The following is a 23492-nucleotide window of genomic DNA, read 5'->3' as shown; positions in this document are numbered from 1 at the left end:
ATGAAGTACAGTGCAAGCAACGTTTGCCATTGGTACTGGGAAAGGTAGGTTAAGGCAACCTTAATTCTGACTTCTATGTACACAGTATGATTTGTGAAAAGCGCATTTAACTTGCTGAAATACTTAAAAGACCAACTTTGGAATTAGTTAGTGAAGTTAATATAATCATACTCTGGTCTTCAAAATATCCATATTAATGACATTTGGCCCACGTAAGTGACCACCTCACTAAGCGCTTGATCATTGAAGTCATTTTGACTCAGGACAACTGAGTAGCTATTTTATTTATCAAACAACAAGTGCAAACATAAAAACAACAGTTAACATAAAATTAGCTTTGCACTTAATGTAGCAACTTGAACTGATTTGATGACATTTAAACACACAGTTCTGTTCCAGAAATAAAACCTACTGTACCAGCACCAATAACTAACTAGTAAGTAGGTTGTGCTATTAATAACTGTGATGTTATGCCAGGTAACATAACCTGTGCAAGTTGATAAGACTGAGATATTTGAGAAACAGCAAAAAAGGTCCCATTCTTGGAGGCGTGTTTCTCTCCTTATCTTGTAAGTTTGCATATATGCATACAAATGGTATTTTTAAAATGGAAGACTGGAGTAAAGTCTGAACCACAAACACTTGATTTTCACACTAGAATGTAAATGCAACAGGACGATACAAAGCCATAATCTCTTCCCCTCTCAAGTTTATTCTTGGTCTAGGTCAAATGATTTCTCTCAGAAATGAGACACATCTAGGAAAAATATTACCTTCACTAGTCTAATTTGTCAGATATCCCATTTGTCACTGTAGAAAGGAGTAACATGGAACATGTAACAGTGGGTGCAAACACGAACAGGTTTCATCTGGCCATACCGAGGCAATGGAGCAGAATGAGAAGAACAACGAGAGCAAAAGATCTGAAAGATATAACAAAGATTGATTTCAACATTATGTGTTTCTTCTTCTTCCACATCTGCTGCAGCTGGACATCAACATTCTCCAATGTATTTCTGCTGAAAGCATAATCTGAGAAGGGGGGGGAATTTAGTGTATGTAATCACTGTTTTTGGTTTGGGAGCTGATAGGAATACTTATTTATTCATAATGATAATTTTATTTTATTTATTATTTATTTATTTTATTTATTACATTTTTATACCGCCCAATAGCCGAAGCTCTCTGGGCGGTTCACAAAAATTAAGACCATAATAAAACAACCAACAGGTTAAAAGCACAAATACAAAATACAGTATAAAAAGCACAACCAGGATAATTCCATAGGGAACTGGTTCTTTCTTCCTCCTTGTCGTTTCTCTCCTGTGTAGGACTGAGTGCCTAAATCTGTTTATTCTCACACAACCTTTGCAAGATCACTGAGAAGTGTCCTCAGGGAAATGGCTATAATTACTGTATAGCTCTGTCTCTTTTTAAAAATAGTAATTATTTTAATATGGTATTTTATTATTTTATGCTATCTGCTGTTCATCACTCCGAAATCTTGGATATGGAACAGTATAGAAATATTGTAAATACATAAATATAGATACAATCTCCCATTGTTGTTGTTTTCCCATTGTTGTTGTCAATATCTTGAATATTGTGTCCAGTTCTGGGCTCCACAGTTCAAGAAGGAATCAGACAAGCTCGTGCATGTTCAGAGGACAGCAACCAGGATGATCAAGGGTCTGGAAACAAAGCCCTTGAAAGACTGAAACAACTGGGCATGTTTTGCCTGGAGAAGAGAAAATTGAGCACTCTTCAAATACTTGAAAGGTTGTCACACAGAGGAGGGCCAGGATCTCTTCTCCATCATCCCAGAGTGCAGGACATGGAATCATGGGCTCAAGTTACAGGAAGCCCGATTCCGGCTGGGCATCAGGAAAACTTCCTGACTGTTAGAGCACTGACCTAGTGAGGTTGTGGGCTAACCCACACTAGAGGCCTTCAAGAGGCAGCTGGACAACCATCTGTCGGGGATGCTTTAGGGTGGATTCCTGCATTGAGCAGGGGGTTGGACTTGATGGCCTTACAGACTCCTTCCAACTCTACTATTCTATGATTCTATGTACAAAACCCCTCTGCATGCATTGCTCTCAATCAAGGAGGATGCTTGTGCAGGGATGCTTTCCCCCATGCTGAATTGCTTTTGTGTGTACAGTGGTACACATGTCTGCAACTGATACCTGCAACAATTCTTGCACACAGGAATTGTTGGGAAGTGCTTTTTTATACCTTGCACATGTTTTCTATGCTATTTATTTTATTTAGATCCAACCTTTCGACCAAAAAATGCCACTCAAGGTAGCTATAGCTGGCAGCACATCAAATCTGTGATTCAATTATTACCTTTCCACAGCTCCTACAGTGGTGTTTCCTGCGAATTACTGTAAAAGGTGCTTTGCAGGCAGTGCAATAACTACAGACTTCATCTGGCACCCATCCAGGAGGATCTGTTAAAAGTACAAGATGAAGAAGAATCTGGATCATGAATTAAACAGAAATAGATTACATGTCAGAGATTGCTTGTGCATGCACAGGAAAATAAATTTGCAGACTAATACAATAACCACCACATATTGTAGTGGACAAACAAATACTGCAAAATACTGCCTAATACAATATCTATCTCCTTGGTGTACCAACATTTTCTCTTCTGTTGGCCATTGAAACTTTACAGGCTGGTTTGAGAAAGGAAAGGAGTTCCTTAACCCATTCCCCTATTCCCCTGTGTTTCAGGCTCTTCCCTTTCTTCTCCCTCAGCATCAGCTGAACACCAAGTGGTATTTTCTTTCTCAGAAAGGGAGAAAGGCAGTGGGTGCAGTGGAGAAGACAGAGGGAAGTGAATGGGGGAACTTGAAACTATCAGACTTTAAACAGTTTGAACTGCTCTTTGTGGTTTCTGCCCTGTGTTATTTTAAAGATACTCTTTCAATATTCTTTCCTGTAGTTACCAGTGGTAGTTTCTTTTCTTGTCAACAACTATGGAAACCCTTTTAAAATTAGTTTCTGGTCACAAAGCCCAGCAACCCAGTGAATGTTTTGTGGCTGTGCTCACTCGCTGGAAGCCTGGGACGTGGTGGTGGTGGTGGTGGTGGTGAAACACTATGGGGCAAATGCTGTGCTCCTGAGCACGCCTACGTTGCCCAGGAGCACTGACCTCAGTGGAACTGTGGAGTGTGGCACACTGCCCAGACCCCTTTTCCTGCTGAAGCCTTGCTCGTTCTGTGGAATATGGAGATGACCTCATGTTTATTTCATTTCATTTCTATACTGCTGAATAGCCGAAACTGTCTGGGCGGTCCACAAGAATTAAAACCATAGCTTAAAATATAAAATAGTTGACAAGATTGGTCTCAAGGTTGTTTTCTTGCAGTATATATAGTGCCTGGTCATCTTCCCTGGGGCAAATGAAGCAAATTGGGTGACAACTAGAAAGCAGGTGGTAGAAAGCTTGATATGGACACAACTGAACACAAGTGAGTACATGGTGAAGTATCCTTATCCCAAGCTGTGAAATGCCTTTAAAGATGGTCACTAATATTTTGAAACAGACTGGGAGTCAGTGGAGATGTTTAAGGACGGGCAAAATAAGCTCCCAAGTCCCAATACCAGTCCCACTGATAGCCTTTATCCCCCACTGAATCTGTTTTATCCCCCTTTAAAGCTATCAAAAGTAGCAGCCACTACATCTTAGGCAGCGAATTCTGTAGTTTAACTCTGAACTGTGTAACATCGTGTCTTTCTTTTATCTGTCTAGCCTCTTCAACCATTCAGCTTCATAGGATGGAGCTGTGTTCTAATACTATGACAGAGGTACAGTAATGTCTATCAGCTGTTCTTCGAACTGCAATTTCCAGATATTCTTCAAATACAGCCTTACATACAACACATTCCATTCTTTATGGGAACCAATAAAAAAAATGAATAAACCAGAGAGCAGCTTTGGGCCTGACTGTGACTAGACATGCAAACAGTGTTGGATTGCCCCCCAAACTCCTAGATTCTTTGAGGGATTCACAGAACTCTGTAATGGCATAAATTTGTTCCTCAGCTGAAGTGTAAAATCCAGAACTTTGAGCTCCATCACACCAGCATTTTATCGCACTGTTGTCCTACCTTGTTTACCATTTTGCCCTGCGACCCGCACATGACGTCGTCCCTGTCCTGCAGTCATCTCGCCTCTTCCCCTCCATTTCCCATGTTTTTCTAGGGTGGGGAAGTGTAGCATTTTTCCTTCACATGGGATAAAACCACCCTTTCACCCTACGTATTGCCATCCTTGAGCTATGTTGTAGAACATCCCTTCCTGGGGGCATGTGCATTGAAGGGCAGTCTTGCTGATGAAAGAGGAGGGTGGGGCGGTTCTCCTCCAGTGCGCCAAGTCGGTCGAATGGACTTTTGCTGCTCCAACTCCATTCTCATTGCTCTATCATCCACCCATTTCAACTTCCCTCTTTTTTTTTTTTTTTTTGCCTGCTGTACGAGGTACCCAGCCGATGAAATGCTAAATCACTAAACTTTAGACAACAAAACCAGAGCGAGGGGTGGGGCGAAGATGCCCACATTCATCAGAATGTCCATCAACCACAAGAACCAATGAACTAGAGGGGGAAGGAAAAGGGGCGGGGTGGGGCAGCAATACCAGGAAATATGAGCCGGTGCAGGTGAAAAGGTAAACAAGGCAAAATAGCACAACATTGCATGTATATAGAAGTGACCAGCACTTGACATGCTAATGAAATGGAGGTGGAAATCGCGGATGCATATCAGGGGGAAAAAGTAGGTGTGATGGAGCTCATAGTCTCCCGAGCTCAAGTGTCTCAACCCATGTGAGAGCAAGTAGAAAAGATGGCTCCCAGAGTGTGAGGAATTTTGGCAACAGGCAGAGGATCACTTCTGTTACTCTTTATGGTATGAAAAGGAGGTGGACAATGGTAAAATCCTGCTAGAGGCTTTCTGGAATCTTGACAGATAATAGCCTTGATTCCTCTAGAGGGTGGAGCTTGTGCACCTTTAGTTAGTAGTTTGTCCTCTGTAAACTGTAAAGTACAATTTATTTGTGGAATAAGGAGAAACACACCTCTATGGGGAAAAGGCAATCCTGACTAGTATAAGCCTGTTCCAGTTCCTTCTCTGTCAGATTCTCTTTGTGTTGGAGGGGATCTACACATAGTCGTGAAGGCTCTTGCGTGCGCCTGCAGTGCGCACTGAAATTCCTTGTGTAGATCCTCCCCAGAGAGACGCAGACGAGCGCGGCGGTGGCCTGCCCAGTCACCCGCGCAGCGGCATGGCTGGCGGCACGAGGCAGCCCAGCGCGAGCGCCGAAGGCCGCAGAGCGCTGAAGCAGGGGCGTGCACGCGCACGTCCCCATTGGTCCCCGGGCTCCGCCTGACACCAAGCGTGCCGTTTAAATGCCTCCCGGCTGGCGCCCACCACACCTGTTTGTCCTGAGCTCGTTTGCTGGAATTTGACTGCTGGCAAGGAAAGCGAAAGCGAGCGGGACCCGGCCCAGCGGAGGAGGAGGAGGAGGAGGGGGGGGGGAAGGGAAAGCTCAAGCCTCTCAAAAGCAGTTTCCATCCTCTCTGCCGCTCCACTGCTCAAGTGGCTCAAGTGCCCTGCTGGGGAAGGTCCATGAAAAAGCCGCCCCCTCCCTTGGCATAGCCAAACGTGATGCGCCTCCACTCCATGAGTCCCGGGGGGGGGGGGATCTACACATAGTCGGGAAGGCGCTTGCGTGCGCCTGCAGTGTGCACCGAAACTCCTTGTGTAGATCCTCCCTTGGTTATTAGAAGCTTCTGACCTTGGTGAGATACAGGTAAGGAAAGGGCAGCCTCCTGCTGGACCACTGGTGCCTTCATCCAGTAGAGAAACACCAGGTTGGCCAATCCCTACTTAGACTGGGGCAGGGGGTCGTGTAAACCTTAGAGACCCCTGAGTGACTCGCCCCCTCCATTGTTTGTGGCATGTCTTGCTTTGATATCAAATGACAGGGATAAGAAAAGCAGACCCTCCCCAAGTTGTGCACTCTCTTCCCACAGCCGTCTCATCAGGTGTCAAAACCATCCCAATGCCTCACGCTCTTGGGAGGCTGCTGCCTTCCTGCTGCGATCCCTGCCCTGCTCTGCACGGAGGGAGGAAGCCGGAAGCAATGTCAGGGAAGAAAAGGATGCAGGTGGCCGGTCAGTCTGCTGATGGAGCATTTAGAAATGCAGCAGCTGTGATGCTCAGCCCATCCCAAAGGTGGGGGCCTAGGCTTTTGTTGTTGTAGGGTGGCAGTGGTAGGGTGGTAGGGTGGCAGACCTTCAAAAAGGTCTCTTTTTGAAGGGCTGCCAGAGGACTATACTCTGTTTGGAAGGTGTTCTCTATTTGAAGGGTGGTCCAGTCCAAGTCTGGTTTAGAGATAAAAAGAACCCTAAGAATAGCGAAGATGGAGGCAACCTGAAGTTGACTGTCAGCCATTTGTACCTGGACAGTAGACGAAGCAATGTTGCCTGGTCAAAGTCTTCCACACTATATGTACTGTATTGCTATTTAAATTATAATAATTCTTTCTAAATTTGTATATACCCATAGAAATTAACATACACAAATTTGATGCAAGTTTGTGACCTCTTTTGTCCTCCGTTTTGGTAGTGCATGTCTACTTGTGAGTTGCCAAAAGAGAGACCACCCTAGTTTCATTTTAATGACTTGTGCCAAAGTCCCTGGCTGTTCTGTTCTTTCAGTACCCAGGCTAGCTGCAGGGCAGGACCAACTGCCAGGGCTTTGACGTTACAGGGCTGCTTGCTCTGTTGCGGCTGTGGTTATTGGCTCTGCCCAAGGGAGCTGGGGCTGGGGCTGGGGCTGGGGCTGGGGCTGGGGTAGCAGCTGCACTGGGATGCCTTTGCCACTCTGCCCCAACCTTATGGCAGGGCGGAGGCACTGTGCAAACCTAATTGAATCAAAGGCCACCAGGGGAGCTCCAAGGAATGCCCTCCAGGAGCCACAGGAGAATTACACTGCATCGGATGAGACTCAGGGCTCCATCACACCAGCGTTTTATCGCATTCTCATCATGCCTGGTTTGCATTTTTGCAGCACGGCACTCAAATGACATAGTGCCTGTCCTGCAGATACCCCGCCTCTTCCCCTCCCTTTTCCGTGTTTTCCTAGAGCGGGGAAAGTCTGGATTATTTCCCCCAATTGGAATTAAGCACCCTTCAGCCCACCCACCCCCCCGGGTGTAGTGCTGTCCTCTCAGTATTTTCTTTGTTGGGGGAGTGTGCTTTGAAGGGAGAGCTTGCTGACGAAAGAAGAGGGCTTCTGAGTAAACACATATAGAACTGACTTTTAATAGTGTGGTCACTCAGAAACTTTTTTTAAAAGTCTAAAACAGCAAACTGGAAAGAAGTGCTCTGCAACCCTATGCTTACTTTTTTGGTCTTACTTGTGTTTACTCAGAAGTATGTCTCTCTCTCTCTCTCTCTCTCTCTCTCTTTCTTTTCAATGGGGTTTACTCAAAGGTATGCACACATCAATTTTAGTATGACTCAGATGTAAATGCAGTTGAAATAAATGGGATTTAGTCCTGAGTAAGGGAATCAAGCCTTGGCAGTAAACAAGCTCCATTGAACACACACACACCTGCAATTTTGCCTTCAAGCAACCCTGCACAGGATCTCAGAGGTATGTAAATGGGAAGGAATGATTTAGGGGAGGGGGAATTAAAAATTCCTTTAAAAATTAAGGGATGAACCAATCGGATTCATACTTGGCATGCCTAAAGCTTTTCTTAAGCACTACCACCCTGCCAAGTTTTATCATTTTTTAAAAATGAGGGAGCTTTAAGCATTTTGACACAATCACGCCCAAGCGCCCTCTCCCTCTGAGCAGAGCCTGGCCAGCTCCTTGGTATACACCTGAGCTGAGGGCAATGAAGCAAGAGGCGAGATGGCTAGAATGCAGATGGAGGAAAACCCATGCTGAGTCTGGTCGAACACGGGTTAGAGCTCACTATTGAGCCTTCTCTGTGGCAGTGAGGGTGGCAAAGAGACAGTTCTTTCCCAACAGCATTGCATCTTCTCAGTGTCATCCAGTGGAGCTTTTCTGTGTAGTTCGTGGCCTGTTACACTCTGGGCCGGGGTGAGAGATGGTGGAACCCTCAGTAGCACGCTGTGACAAATTTGCACAGCACTTTGAAGATAAAGTTGCTCAGATTCACCATGAATTGGACACCATGCTTAATGCAGCTCCACTAATAGAGGTGTTCAGAGTGCCATCTGATCCAGATGAGTTTCAGTTACTGAGGCCCGAGGATGTGGACAAGGTGCTTGGCCAAGTTCAGTCAACCACCTGTGTGCTTGCCCCTCATGGCTCATTACATCAAATAAGGAGGGGATCACTGGCAGGGTTGAGGAGGTTGTAAATGCCTCCCTGAGAGAGGGAGTGATGCTGGCATCTTTAAAAGAGGCAGTAATCAGACCACTCCTGAAGAAGCCTAACCTGGACCCGGAGGATGTTAACAATATCCCCTTCCTGGGCAAGGTGCTTGAGTGGGTGGTTGCAGGACAACTCCAGGCACTCTTGAATGAAATGGATTATCTAGATCCATTTCAATTGGGTTTCAGGCCTGGTTTTGGAACGGAAACTGCCTTGGTCACCCTGTGGGATGACCTTTGCTGGTAGAGGGACAGAGATAGCCTAGCTACAGTTATCCATGCTCTCAGAACCTCTCGTTTGGATTACTGCAATGCGTTATACGTGCGGCTGCCTTTGAAAACTGTCCGGAAACTTCAACTGGTACAAAACAGGGCAGCACGGTTACTAACAGGGACTGGCTAACGAGACCACATTACGCCAGTCCTTTTCCAGATTCATTGGCTGCCAGTCCAGGTCTGGGTCCGATTCAAAGTGCTGGTATTAACATTTAAAGCCCTAAACGGCTTGGGGCCAGGCTATCTGAAGGAACGCCTCCTCCCGTATGTACCTGCCCGGACCCTAAGGTCATCCTCAGGGGTCCTTCTCCGCGAGCCCCTGCCAAAGGAAGTGAGGCAGGTGGCTACCAGGAGGAGGGCCTTCTCTGCTGTGGCACCCCGGCTGTGGAATGAGCTCCCTAAGGAGGTTTGCCTGGCACTTACACTATATTCTTTTAGATGACAGGTGAAGACCTTTTTATTCTCTCAGTATTTTAACAGTCTATAAATTAATTTAACTTTGTATTTTAACTTTGTATTTCTGCATTGCTTCTGATTTTATCCTGGTTGTGCTTTTATATTGTTTTATATTATGGTTTTATACTGTTGTTTTATACTTTGAATGGTCTTAATTTTTGTGAACCACTCAGGGAGCTTCGGCTATTGGGTGGTATAGAAATGCAATAAATAAATAAATAAATTTGGCTAATTCCCATAGGAGCTCCAATGAGCAAGTGGGGAAGGCTGCCACTTGATCACAATGTCCATCAACAACAAGAACCAATGAACTGGAGGGAGAAGGAGAAAGGGTGGGGCAGGGTGGGCGCAATATACCATTTTACATGTTTTTCCACAATTCTAATCAACAGCTTATGTGCAACAGACTATGTAGTCTCATTATTATGTTTTACAGAAATAGGTACCTTCAAAATCTCCATCCTTGGATTTTTCTGCAAGTTCAGATGACATAATCTCCTGACATAACACACAATCTTCTAGAGCTGCACTGTTTAAATGGGAACTCACTAAAAATGGAACAAAATGAAGCCATGACACATCCACACTAATTTGATGACATACAGATCAGATCACAATTATAATATTTTTAAAAAGCACTATAAAAATCATACTGATAGTAACATGCAAAATATCTGGCAGGACAAGGACTCAATTCAAACATAATAGCTAATCTCAGGGATGTCTGGATTTTGTTAAATCTGTTCCATCTGGGGTTCATGGATTGTCAGGTGTCTTTTATTCTGTCATGTGGTTATAGATGCAACCAGATTTTTTTTACCAGAGATTTGTTCTACTTGCACTAATTTGCATTTAGTGCTAATTTGCATATGTGTGCATTAGCGCTAGCATGTACTTATGCAAATGTGCATGTACAGTGGTGCTAATGCGAATTAGAGGAAATCACCCAACCCCACCTCTCAAAATTAAATTCCACAGAATCTGTGTGACTCGAAAAAGCCAGAATGCCACAGAATCTACAGGTCAGATTTATAGAAATTTGAACTCATTTGAATCCATTGCAGATATCTCTGACACCCCTGGGCAAACCACATAGTTATGTGCATGAGAGCAGGTGTGAGCCTCCGTCTTGTGTGCTTTCTCCTTACCTTTCTCCATGCTTAAGGTGAAGAAATTAGAAGGATCTGGTTAGCAGCAATCTAGGATCCCAAACCAGGATCAAACTGTGGTTTAGGATTCTGGTTTTCAAGCAAACTATGGTTTCTAACCAGGATAGTAAACTTCTAGTCTTATTCCATCTTGAGTGGGGGAAGGAGGGCACATGTTCACAAGGCCAAGGTTCAAACCCGTTAATGTCCAAATTGGCTGATATATTTGAATGTACCCATAGCCTTTTATCCTGACTACTGCAAAAACAATCCCTGTAGTTTCTTCATTAATTTTGTAGATGTCTGTAGGTAAAAGTCACTAAAAGTTCCATCAAAATCCTTTTTAAAAAAATATGGTTTCACTTAATTTTAAGTTTATAGTCGCTTTTATCAACCTAAATAATACTAAATAATACTACCATAGGTAAATCTAAAAGGTGAACCTGGACTCTGTCTTCCTCTTGTAAAGCCAACTAACTATTGTTAGAACCCCCAGAATCCAACCCTTTATACTCAACACTTCCAGCCTTCATGGCTTTGTTTCATCTCTCACTGGACAAGTTTTGCTTTTGTGTTTAAGTTCTACCACAGACAGAGCATAAAGCTGCCACTGGCAGGAATCCAGCTCCAAGGTAGTGGTGAAGCATCCACTAACTGCAGCACAGGACCCTATACTAGATGCACATGGCTAAATACAGTGTCTGCTAAGGGCATGGCTCTTCACAGCTGTAATTTTCCAGCATTTTGAGGCTTGGGTGAACATGGAAAGCCCTTAACCCAGCATGGAAGATTTTTTTGTTATTGAATTTCATTATATTTTGAGAAGGCTAAAAGTCTTATTCACTGTGGTTAAAGCCGTGGTTTAAGGTGTCTTCTGAAGCCCCAGTCAACAGAATAGCTGGAATATTCTGATCCAGCTGTAGTTTTAGGAAGCAGCCTCACTTACACTGCCTTACATTAGTCCAAATGAGATGTAATTAAGGCATGTGTTACCACTAGGAACAGGGCAGGCACACTAACCATATCTGTGGCAAGATGTACCTGGCCACTGTTGAAATCTAGACAGCCAAGCTCGGGACTGAACCCAGAAGTGCACCCAAACTGCAAATTTGCATGCAGCCCTAAACCAGACAGGCTTAAACCCTATTCCCTCATCTGCCATTCTATTTATTATTTATTTATTAATGCTACTTGTGTACCACTTTATAATACAATATCTCTAGTTGGCTTATATACCAAAGTATTAAAAGTCCAGGTCCGGGCCCGATTCAAAGTGCTGGTATTAACATTTAAAGCCCTAAACGGCTTGGGGCCAGGTTATCTGAAGGAACGCCTCCTCCCGTATGTACCTGCCCGGACCCTAAGGTCATCCTCAGGGGTCCTTCTCCGTGAGCCCCTGCCAAAGGAAGTGAGGCAGGTGGCTACCAGGAGGAGGGCCTTCTCTGCTGTGGCACCCCGGCTGTGGAATGAGCTCCCTAAGGAGGTTCGCTTGGCACCTACATTATATGCTTTTAGACGCCAGGTGAAGACCTTTCTATTCTCCCAACATTTTAACAATCTATAAATACATTTTAACATGGTGTTTTAAATTTGTAATTTTGCATTTCTGCTGGTTTTATCTGGTTGAGCTTTTATATTGTATTTTATATTATGGTTTTATACTGTTGTTTTATACTATGAATGGTTTTAATTTTTGTGAACTGCCCAGAGAGCTCCGGCTATTGGGCGGTATAGAAATGCAATAAATAAATAAATAAATATTAAAATACTCAATTAATAAGCAATTACAGCTATAGCAAACAGAGATAAATTGTAACAGAAACAATAAAACCAATTTAAAAAACAACAGTTGAAATCAAATAAAGCAGCAGCATGATAATCAATTACAATCCAGAGAAAGCTTGCATAAACAGGTACATTTTCAAGAGGTGTTTGAAACCCCACATTTTCTGCCTTCCAAACTGCAACAGGGAGAGAGTTAGAGAAGTTGGGTGCCACTTTCAAGATGTCATGTGGTGACACTCTTTTGACCATGGAATGACTAGCAAGGCATTCTCTGAGAAGCTTAAAAGTCAGCAGGGTTTTTAGAGGAAAAGGTGGACTGCTAGGTACCTTGGTTCCAAGTTGTTTAGGGTTTTATATATTAATAACAGAACCTTGAACATGACTTGGTAGCTAATAGGCAGCACATGCTGTTCTGTTAAGACAGGTGCAATGCGTAGATGGCTGGGTGCCCCACTGAGCACCTCAGCGTTCTGCACTAGCTGCTGCTTCCAAACCAAGCACAAATGCAGCCCCACTTAGAGTGCATAACAGTAGTCTAATTGTAAGGTTACCAATGCATGAACCACAGAGGCTAAGCTATCACTATCCAGGATCGCTCAGAGTTGGCAGACCAACTGAAGTTGGCAATGGGCATTCCAGGCCACTGAGGTCACCTGGGCCTTGCCTTGATGGTGCCAGGTTGCCGCCACATTTACGGAAACCCACCCTTTCTTTGCTGTGGGGTGGCAGCACCTAATCCTGACACAGAGGGAGGGTGCAGGCTTTCCAACAGCCATTCAGCTCATTGGGCATGCCTCCTGCCCAGGCAGACAGCAACTAATCAAGGATTGCCATCTTCCCAAGAACGCCTCTGCTGCGACACTGGTGTGAGGTTAGATGGCGGGTGTGCTGTACTCGCCTTGCTTCTCTTAAAAAGTCAGGGTAAGTCCTCGGCTTTTCTAATTTGCAGCTTCGCAGGAAAGCCCCACAATGGTGAGAGGTGGCTGCTGCATCGTGAGAGGTGGCTGCTGCAACTGATGCAGTGCCACCACACAGCCACCGGGGCGCTTTCAAAGTGTATAGACAGCCCCCTGGGCTTCCATGGACAAGGGTGGGTCCAGGGGCACATGAAACTAAGTACCTGCTCCTTCAAAGGGAGTGCAGCCTTATCAAGAACAGACATCCCAATCCCCAGAACTTGGGCAACTAAGACTAATTCTATCCTGAAACAGGGCTTGAACCCAGCCTAGAAAGGATCAAGATAATCACTTTCATCCAGGAGCATTTGCAGCTGAGATGCCTCCCCTCTCTTAAGCATCTTACCCAGAAAGGGGATATTTGTGACTGGACAACAATTAGAATAAATGCCTGGATCCAGGGAGGGCTTTTTAAGGAGTGGTCACATCACTGCCTCCTTCAAAGCCATGGGGACCACTCAGTCATTCATTGATACATTCACACTTCCCCTGATCCATCCAGTCAACCCCTGCCCCTACAAAATGGCTACCACATAGAATAGTAGAGTTGGAAGGGGCCTATAAGGCCATCGAGTCCAATCCCCTGCTCAGTGCAGGAATCCACCCTAAAGCATATCTGACTGATGGCTGTCTCTTGAAGGCCTCTAGTGTGGGAGAGCCCACAACCTCCCTAGGTAACTGGTTCCATTGTCATAATACTCTAACAGTCAGGAAGTTTTTCCTGATGTCCAGCCAGAATCTGGCTTCCTGTAACTTCAGCCCGTTATTCCGTGTCCTGCACTCTGGGATGTTCGAGAAGAGATCCTGGCCTTCCTCTGTGTGACAACCTTTTAAGTATTTGAAGAGTGCTATCATGTCTCCCCTCAATCTTCTCTTCTCCAGGCTAAACATGCCCAGTTCTTTCAGTCTCTCTTCATAGGGCTTTGTTTCCAGACCCCTAATCATCCAGGGATCATCCCAAATAAGTTATGATGAGCAAGGGTCAAGAAAGCATGTGGTACTAGGTTCTACAGATGCATGCATCGTGTCCACCTCCTCAGGCTTCAAAAACAGAAACTGATCTACAAAACAAAATAAACCCCACTGCACTGGACTCTTCAACAGACACTGCTTCAGTAGCAGCATTTTTATCCTTGAAGTATCTTGCAAGCTCATCACATTCTACTGACCCGGAGCACATTTGTCTTGTCTAGATTAAGCTTCAGCTTGGTTACCCTCATCTAATCTATTGCAGACACCAGGCAGCAGTTCAGAACCCCTACAATGACTAATACTCAATTTCTTCCCTACATGTTAGGAATGCTATTCTACTTAAAACTACATAAATCTCATTGGCTGCAATCCTGAACACATCAGGCTGTTTAAATTCAATTGTGGGTAATTGGATTTAAATACCTAATCTGTGTGCAGGACTGCAGCTGTTGACTATAATAACACTTTGGGGCAATTTAGGGGCAGGTTGGAAGTCTAGTACTGGGTTTTAATTTTTAATTTTTTCCCCAGGAAGAGAAGTCAAATTAACAGCTCTATGGATTGATTGCTGAACAGCTCAAAAGACAAAATACAGGTCTTACATGCTCTTTAATTCAAAAGAGGTATTTTCATATAATGGTTTGAAGATCTGTACAAAGCAAGAATAAATGGTACGCTGAGAGACATCACAATCTATGTTGTTTACCTTTCTTTTGTATTTTCTTGTCCTCTGTATCAGGTTTAGTTGCCATTACTTCAAATAAGGTCTTTAAAATACTTCGTAAGTCACAGGCATAGTTTGTCTGCAGCTGGTCTGCAACACCTAACAAGTTGTGGAAGTTGTAAAAACTGAGATTCAAAGGTTTAATCTTGTTTCATAAATATTAAAATGGTCATACCATTGAGTTTGGTAAAATTAGTAAGGGGCAGTATCCTATACATCTGCAGTTCCCCCACTATTTCTTTTGCATCAGCAGGCCTGGCCACTGGTGCAATGGGGCTTTTGTGGTTCAAAAAATAACCCTGGAAATGAGTGGAAATGCTAATTTCCAGATTGGGACAAATCATGGAACTCCCTGCTGCAAGCTTCGTTGACCTGACCTGTTCCAGACACGAGCATTTCCATTTGTTTAATGTTGCTTGTAAAACCACAAAGCCCTGTTGCTCCAGCTGGTGTGTGGGCACAATAGGATACTGCCATAGTATTGTAGAGGTGTATTTTTTGACATTCTTATGGAACTTACAAAAAGTTTGAGAATATTTTCAAAATACTTCTGTCCAAAGGACATCCCAAGATTACTTGTTCATGAATATGATGTTGAAATGTTTTTGGCTACTTCCAGAGGATATCACCAATTAGACATTCTGAAGAGGATGTTTAGATGATTGTATTACAAAAGGAAACATCCTGAAATAGAGGTTTAATTCAAATACAATAGCCTGGTTCACGCATGAGAACGACTCAGAGGTTTTTTAAATTGGAGTATCCCCAAGTTGTGTAGTCTATCTCCCTGGCACAAGAAGCCAAGTGGGAGCGACTGAGCAGCAGTGACTAGCAAGCTGGCTTTTTCACGACAATTCAGGGTTTAAAAAAATCATCTGAGTTGTCATTTATATGCAAACTAAGCCAAGACTTGGATCCAGAGTTAGTGCATTCATCAGATGAGAGTTTTATCGCATGCTCGCTACTGGGCACTCACGGTTTTTTGTGGGCCCTTTTGACAACACCATTCACCTCCCTTGTGTCTCCCGCCCCTTCTACTCATTTTCCCATCATAAAAAAAATCTGGAAAATTCAATTTTTTTGGCTGTAGCGAAATGTCCCGCTGTTTCCTGCTGTGTGCAGGAGAAGCAGCAGGATAAAAATGCCCACTGAATGTGCTATGTGGTTATTGTTTACTTCCTTTTTTCCCCTGTGTAAAGAGGAAGTATTGTGGGACAGAAGCAGGGGCGGGGGAAGCAACAGTAAAGAAACACAATTTCCCCCTTACTGATGATGCTCTTATACATGCTTAGAGAAGACCCACTGAAATAAATGGGACTTAAGTTACTAGTATTTTCCATAGCTTGCCTCCAAACTGGGGATTGAAGCCACAAACTGAAATATGTTTCAGTCCTCAGGTTGAAGGCAAATAATTATTTGCATGAACCACAGTATTCCCAGTTTGCTTGCAATGCAAACTACACCTTGCTCAAACAAGGAAGGGAATTGACACAGGCAAAGGGAGAGAGTACACAAGCCCATGGCATATTCCCAGCCTTCTAGCTCATGTTTTGGAGCACAGGGAATCATGAGTCTGAACTGACCTATAGCACTGTTTTATATAGGTACCTTCTGAACAGTGCATGTTTTCTCCAAACAGTTCTTGCAATGTTATTTTGACTGAAACTCATCGAGGTTATAATCCCATGACCTATAAACTTCATTTACAAAGCCACACACATTTAATTAAATAAATAAAAACAAAGGAAGATGGGAACCTGAGATGCAGACAAAAAGCCGGTGAATAAGGTCACTGCTGCTGTGAAATCGAGATCTGATCTTATCTATTGCAGTCATTTTAGCTGCCTGTGAGGCTAGCTGGATTTCTTCCTGATCAGACGAACAGGAGCTTGTAATTAAACTGCTGTAAAGGTATAAGGAAAGCAATAGAGTTAAATCTTTACTTTTTATTTTCATAGGGCAGTATTCAGTACAGTTCGTGTGCTAGCAGAATGTGAGGCTTGTAGTGTTCTCCCAACCATGGGAGTTTAAGAGAGAAACAGCTGGCATGCAACTGACCGGGTCCACACCTGCGTAGCTTCAGCAACGCTGCAGTGTCAGGTGCTCCCAGACTATTCAAGGGTCATAAAGAAGAACATTTTGAAACATTTACAAATCCAATATTTCAATGACTCTAAGGACTTCTTTAAGCATTACTGCCACCATGTGAGTGCCATAAAAAAAACACCACACTTGCTAGTGGTGGTACAGTTCCACATGGCAACATTTGTAAGTTTTTTATGTTATTAACAATTCTCAGTCAAGTGCAGCATCTGTATGTCAATCAAAACAGCCCCCAGGGGAGTGTGGTGATGCCGTTTGATGCTGCTTCTATTTGGACAGAGTGCAATACTCCTAGATATTTCTGCTTCATTTACCAACACAGAAGAAGTTTTTGGCAGCATTCACATAGAGGCAGTAACATTTTGATTGGCTTTTAGCAGCATAAAGTACAACATTCTCTCTGGAAGACTGTTATTTACTTTTATATCTATTGAAATCAGGATAACATATTAAATGGACAATGCCACTCCATTTAGATACAGAAAAGTATCTTGGTTGATTATCCAAGCAAACATATTATGCCTTCAATAGCATAGCCTTAAAAGCATTATTTACCAGAACTGAACTGATTATGGGATTATTTCACCCACGAATAAGGACATTATATATTTCTCTAGAAATGTATTTGTCTCAAGGACTATTTGATCTAATTTTTAGATTAAATTCAAAAGGACTTTGAGCAGGGGGTTGGACTCGATGGTCTTATAGGTCCCTTCCAACTCTACTATTCTATTACTTCGAAGGGAAATATTATACAGTTCTGTCATTTTCATACGGTAGTTTTATTGGTGTTGAGAGTTCTGAAGTAAAAAAAAACCACTTGCAAACTTTAATGTTTGTTTAACCAAATAAAGTTGTGTAAAACAAACTACCTTCTTGCTAAAGTCATTTTGGTTGTTTCTCTCTTAAATCATTTATCTGCTTAGGATACATTTCACGCTTCTACTCTCTGTAGCTTGTATGTGTGTGGAGTGCAGTTCTTAGAACTTGGTTACACATTAGACTCATTGTAAGAAAAGCAGCCACCCTCTCAAGGCAGCCAGACTCCCTCAAGACAGACGACCATGTAGGGATGCCAGAAAAATCTGTAATGGATTCAAAGGAATTCAAATTTCTATGAATCCAACCTGTGGATTCCATGGCATACCAGCTTTTTCTGAGTCATGTTGTTTTTGTAAACTTGCAATCCAGTTTATTTATTTTAAAAAACTTTTTAGGGGAATTTGCTAATGTGCATTAGTGCAAGTACACATCAACACTAATGTGCATTTGCAAACAGGAATGAAGTTCCTAAAAAAAATAATCTGATTCTATCAATGAGTGAACAATGGAAGGAAAAGTACCTGAGGATCAGTGAAAAAATGATGGAATAGATTTAACAAAATCTGTACTTCTCTACAACCAAGAACAGAACCCTGGACATCAGGAATAGAACAGCTGGACATCAGGAAAAACTTCCTTACTGTTAGAGCAGTACAACAATGGAATCAGTTACTTAGGGAGGTTGTGGGCTCTCCCACACTAGTGTCATTCAAGAGGCAGCTGGACAACCATCTGTCAGGGATGCTTTAGGGTGGATTCCTGCATTGAGCAGGGGGTTGGCCTCGATGGCCTTGTAGGCCCCTTCCAACTCTGCTATTCTATGATTCAATGATTCCATGAAGGCATGCAAATTCTTCTGGACAAAGTTTATTCTTCTCTGTGTTTAATAATTCTACGGTTTATTAACTTTTTACCAATTTATATGGGATAGTCATTTCCATTTATCTCTTTTAGATTGGTGTTACATTACATTGGTCATCTTCCACTTCTCTGATGAGACCAACTATAGTGATATTGCATATTTTTGTTAGAAAATGTATGATATTTAATCATTCTCAAGTGTATGTTATCTAATTGACTTGTCAATTAGCTGTAGATAATCATCCATTGTCACCTATATCTGACTTAGTTTTTCATAGGCTCTCCCTAAAACAAAATAGGTCAGATTTTAAGTACTTTTCTCCACTATCTTCCTCAGAAAATGTATGCAAATTATTCATTCCAGTTTTCTACGATCTTCTTATCTAGTACACCTTTTACTTCTTGTAAACTAATGTTACTGAGACAAGGAAAGCAGAAACAATTTTGTACATGTTGGAATCAAAACAAACTACAAAATACTTGTCAAGAGAAAATAACAAAAATAAAATAAAATAAATAAATAAATGTGGGCCAAAGTGGCATCTCTGCAAATCAAGATTACTTTTCCTCTTTAAAGAAAGGAAATGTATAAGTAAGAGGGAATGGCATTTCTTAAATGCTGTAAAAGCGACATTTGGAACTCTTGTGATGTAAATATATCTAAGATAAGAAGATTTTTTTTTTATCAAACTAACTTAGGTAGGTAGTTATCTACTGCTCACATGGCCAGTCCACCTTCACATTCCCTCACTCACAGTATGTTGATTTGATTATTCTGTCAATGTTCAAATTCCAAACTAAATTATAGAATCATTTTGTGCATTTATTACTCCTTCAGTGTCAATGACATTTACTACTGCCAATGAAGTGGCACTTAGATCTTGCTGTTCAATGGGCACAGGTTTATTTTATTAACCCAGGAGGTAACTCAGATAATCAGTTCCAGATATCCAATTTATTCTGAGTGGCATCTATGGTCAGCTAAACTGGAATGATTTCTGGAATTTTCTTTGAGATTATTTAAACTCAGCCTCTAATCTCAGTGCATGTTGACTGCCTAACTAGTGTCTTTTTGTCCCTTAACAGGAATATTATAATTTCTTTGCTTAGACTCAGGAATATAACTAGCAACTCATCTGAGCTTTCCTGTCATTCAAAATGACAGCTATCATTTTGTTGATTTGCCTCACTATTAATGCTGTGGCTTTCTCCTGCATGGTTGTACAGGAAGTATATACATAGCTCTAAAGCTCCTACACTATCTCATGACCCCATCATTGTGAAGAAGGTGTAGGAGGAAAAACAAAGACGCCAGGTTTTAGAGAGCTTTACTGCAGCCCTGCTGTTACACAATCCCTCCTACACAATAAAAAAAGCAGTTTCTGCTGTTGCTTTTCTAACCCCTGAGAAAGTGCCTTATGGCAGGAACAAAGATGTTTCTGCCTGGAAGTAATCTATTCCCTCGCTCAGTCACTATGTGTATGTTGCCTTAAATTGTTCCATGTGATGGCTATTATCACATGCTAAAAAAATTGTGTGGAGCTGTTCACCATATGGATCAGTCAAATTTCACCATGACCAAATTTTGTTTCTGAAATTTGAAATGATATGGTGAAAACCAGGGGCAAATCTACACACAGTCTTAGGGGTGCCTGGAGCGCGCCTACAGTGCGCCCCAACATCGATGCTGTAGACAGTACCTTAAGCGTTCCAAGAAGAGGCGGCGGAGGAGGAGGAGGAGGCGGCCCCGCATTGCCCCTCGCGGGGACGGGGTGAAGAGTTGCCGGGCCCGGCGGCTTCGCCGGTGAATCGGCTGCATCCTTGGCGCCGCCCACCTGCCCGCCGGCCTCCTGTTGCCGGCAAAAGAGCCACCCGGGCCCACCCGGGTCGGAGAGCTCGGCGGAAGAAGCCGCCGGCGGCTTCTTCCACCAAGCTCTATGACCCAGGTGGCTCTTTCGCCGGCAACAGGAGGCCGGCGGGCAGGAGGCCTTGGCTGCCTCGCCAAGGACGCAGCTGATTCCCCGGCAAAGCCGCTGGGCCCGGCAACTCTTCACCCCGTCCCTGCGAGGGGTGATGCGGGGCCTCCTCCTCCTCCTCCGCCTCTTCTTGGAACGTAAGGGGTACTGTCTACAGCATCGATTTTGGGGCGCACTCCAGGCGCCCCGAAGACTGTGTGCAGATTCCCAGCAAGGCACTCAACATGAACAGCACACCTTGTGATAACAGTCACTAGGGGTGAAATTAATAAATTGACTGCCGGGGGTGGTCATAAAGCAGAAGTAAGCAACCTGGTGCCCTCCAGATATTTTGGTGTACAACTTCCATAAGGCCCTGTCAGCATGGTCAATGGTCAGGGATTCTGAGAGTTGTAGGCCAACACATCTGGAGGGCACCAGGTTGCCTATCACTGTCATAGAGCGTATACCAGCCTTAAGGTGACGGGGAAGGGAGGAAAAAAGTGCAGACTGATCAACAGGCCAAGAGCCCCTCAGGAACCCTACAGCTTCTATGGAAGACAGTGTATCTGGGAGGAAGGAGCTCTGCTGACATTAGCCACATATCTTCCCAGACCAAGAGGCGTTCCTCTAGAATTCAGAATGTTTTACTCACCCCATCTAAGAATATTGTAATTCCTAAATGGTTTTTTAAAAGTGCATCATATTAAGAATCATCCAACATCACAGGGCTGCTAGATACACAAAGCTGCCAGTATTCCTCTCACTTTGTCATGATCCCTCAAACATCTGTATCTCCTGGAGGATCAAGTTGCCGTTGCCAAAGAGGGAAGGAAGCAAAGCCAAAACCTGCAGCTGACGTGTACCATGTTGGTCTGTTCTTCACTAAGAGGCTGTTTCTGGAGTAACCTAAGGCTCAACCTATCCCTGGATACTGCACCCAGCCAGTATCTTCTCCCCACCCCCCACCCTGCCCCAGACTTTGGACCTGTTGCCCTCTGCCTTTCCAGCCTCCTAGGACCTTCTCTCACTCAGCCTGACTAGCATGCTCACAGCTCATTTCCACAGAGGTTTTACTTCAAAAACAGCCCTCTTACTTCATTCAATCTGTCAGATTCTGCGTGAATGTTCTAGGCTTCCTGTTTCATAAAATCTGTTCAGCCGATAAGTGTCAGGAACTTGATTTTCACTGCTGCAGAAAATCCCATAGCACATTACAATACAGGCTAAGTGCTGGGGCAAAAGAAAAATTCAAATCTCTGTGGCCTGTTATTTTGCATATAAAGCACAAATTAAATAAAATTATAGAACAATATGCTTACTTTGAATTGGGTCTAGAGTCCTGGTCTTCCTTTGCTATACTTCCATTCTTTTCTTCACTAATTGCAGATGACCTTTCAATTATATGTCTTTCTTCTTCTTCACACTTTTGTTGACCTGTGCTTTTTTTGTTCACTTTGCATCCATTCTTTTCTCTCTCATCAAAACCTGGCGTGTGTACAGAGCACTTACAGGGGCTAGAGAGAGCTAGTTCATGTACAGGAGGGTCTCTTTCTGCTAGCAAAATGTATGGTTCAGTTTTTAACACCTCTTGTACAGAGACTGTACTTTCCATTTTATCTAGATGATCCTTTTCTTTCAATTTCAGTAAACTGGAAGATGAATTTATAATTTTTCCTGGAAAACTGTTAGTCTTTAAACCTATGTTCTCCTCTCTGCTGTTGTCACAACTCCCGCAACACACACAGGAATTAACAAGACAGTTTGTGGCAACCATGCTGAGCTGATGGAACTCTCTCTCTTCATCAGCCAAATAACATGGATCTCCAAGAGTACAGCTGTTTGGTACTTTTGATGAAGTTTGGGGTTCTGAACATGAGGGAGATTTGGGATTAAATATAACAGTAGCAGATATTTTCATCCCACCAGTCCTATGGGCAATAATTTCTGCTGTTTCTGCATCATGAGCATATACATCCCAGACACTGAAGTACAAGTGTGAATCAGGGCCTTCAAAACAACTGCAAGAATTTTGAAGTGAGGCATGCTTTCTTTCTTCAATACAGTTGTTATTGCTGAGATCACACTCAGATGTGTGTTTTAAGAGGAGACACTGCTCTCTCTGGTGACCACTCTCATGCACTAGAGGATTACTGAGCGGCGTGCGGTGCTTTGAAATATGACGGAGTTCACAGAATGTATCCGTGGATGAATCTCTCTTAGCAAGAGCATCTCCTGCTCCATCTAAATCATCAATAAAAAACACTTGCTCCTCTTCATCAGACAAGCTGCTCAGGAGAACTCTAGTTGGAGAGGTGTTTCTGCTTGATACACCCTTCACACTAGGTTTGCATGCTGGAGAAGTACAGGCACTTGGTGGCGAGAGCAGAGAAGACATCTCATTTCCTGCTCTGTAGACCATTCTATTCAGTTGTTCCAGCTCCTGTTCATCATACTGCATGGAGCAAGCAAGCTCAGCTTCTGTATTTTGCAGTTTTTCAGATTGGGCATCAGAGGGCAAAGCTGCCATTAAGTTAGGTATGAGGACAGATGACACTTCTGGACCTACTCTGGCAGGAAAATCAAAATCTTGGGATATACAGAGGTTACATTCCAGAACATATAACTCCTTATCACGTAAAGTTTGCAGTAAATCCCTACAATGAAAAACAATTGAGTCTATTAAAAAAATTACACAAAACCCAAGTTATATTTTTTCATACTGTGCAAATAGTACTAGGCCAACCAATAAAGTAACTTTTCAGTTAATTTATATGAGATCTAGAATTATTCTGGGGGAAAAGAGTGCAAGAATTTCTTACTTCAAATTTGCTTCTCAATTGACTATAGCAGGTTTTGCCTTTTAAATTTCTTCTCATTCATGATCCTAGTCTAACTGATGAAATACCAGTCTAACTCATCATATACCAATTAAGAATAAAGATTTGACGCCTAGCATAAACTGAGGTGGATGAACTTTAAGATAATGAGTGCAAAGTGTGTGTGTGTAT

The 23492-nt window shown here is 43.1% G+C and overlaps 1 protein-coding gene across 1 annotated transcript in view; it reads right to left on the bottom strand.

The window, feature by feature from the left end:
- Positions 1-688: 688 nt before the first annotated feature.
- ZFYVE28 (zinc finger FYVE-type containing 28) overlaps positions 689-23492 on the bottom strand; it is an 89133-nt gene continuing 66329 nt past the window's right edge. Inside the window, exons 8-13 of the mRNA XM_063125900.1 lie at positions 21804-23138; positions 16498-16643; positions 14723-14839; positions 9602-9703; positions 2353-2456; positions 689-923 (exon numbers count right to left, since the gene is read on the bottom strand). Of these exons, the coding sequence (XP_062981970.1) occupies positions 792-923; positions 2353-2456; positions 9602-9703; positions 14723-14839; positions 16498-16643; positions 21804-23138 (1936 nt within the window). The 3' untranslated portion in view covers positions 689-791. The remainder of the gene's footprint in view (positions 924-2352; positions 2457-9601; positions 9704-14722; positions 14840-16497; positions 16644-21803; positions 23139-23492) is intronic.

The sequence above is a fragment of the Elgaria multicarinata genome, chromosome 5 (assembly GCF_023053635.1).
Source record: "Elgaria multicarinata webbii isolate HBS135686 ecotype San Diego chromosome 5, rElgMul1.1.pri, whole genome shotgun sequence".
NCBI lineage: Eukaryota > Metazoa > Chordata > Lepidosauria > Squamata > Anguidae > Elgaria > Elgaria multicarinata.
The sequence above is the reverse complement of the archived record's forward strand: the minus strand, read 5'-3'. Positions and strand labels throughout refer to the sequence as shown.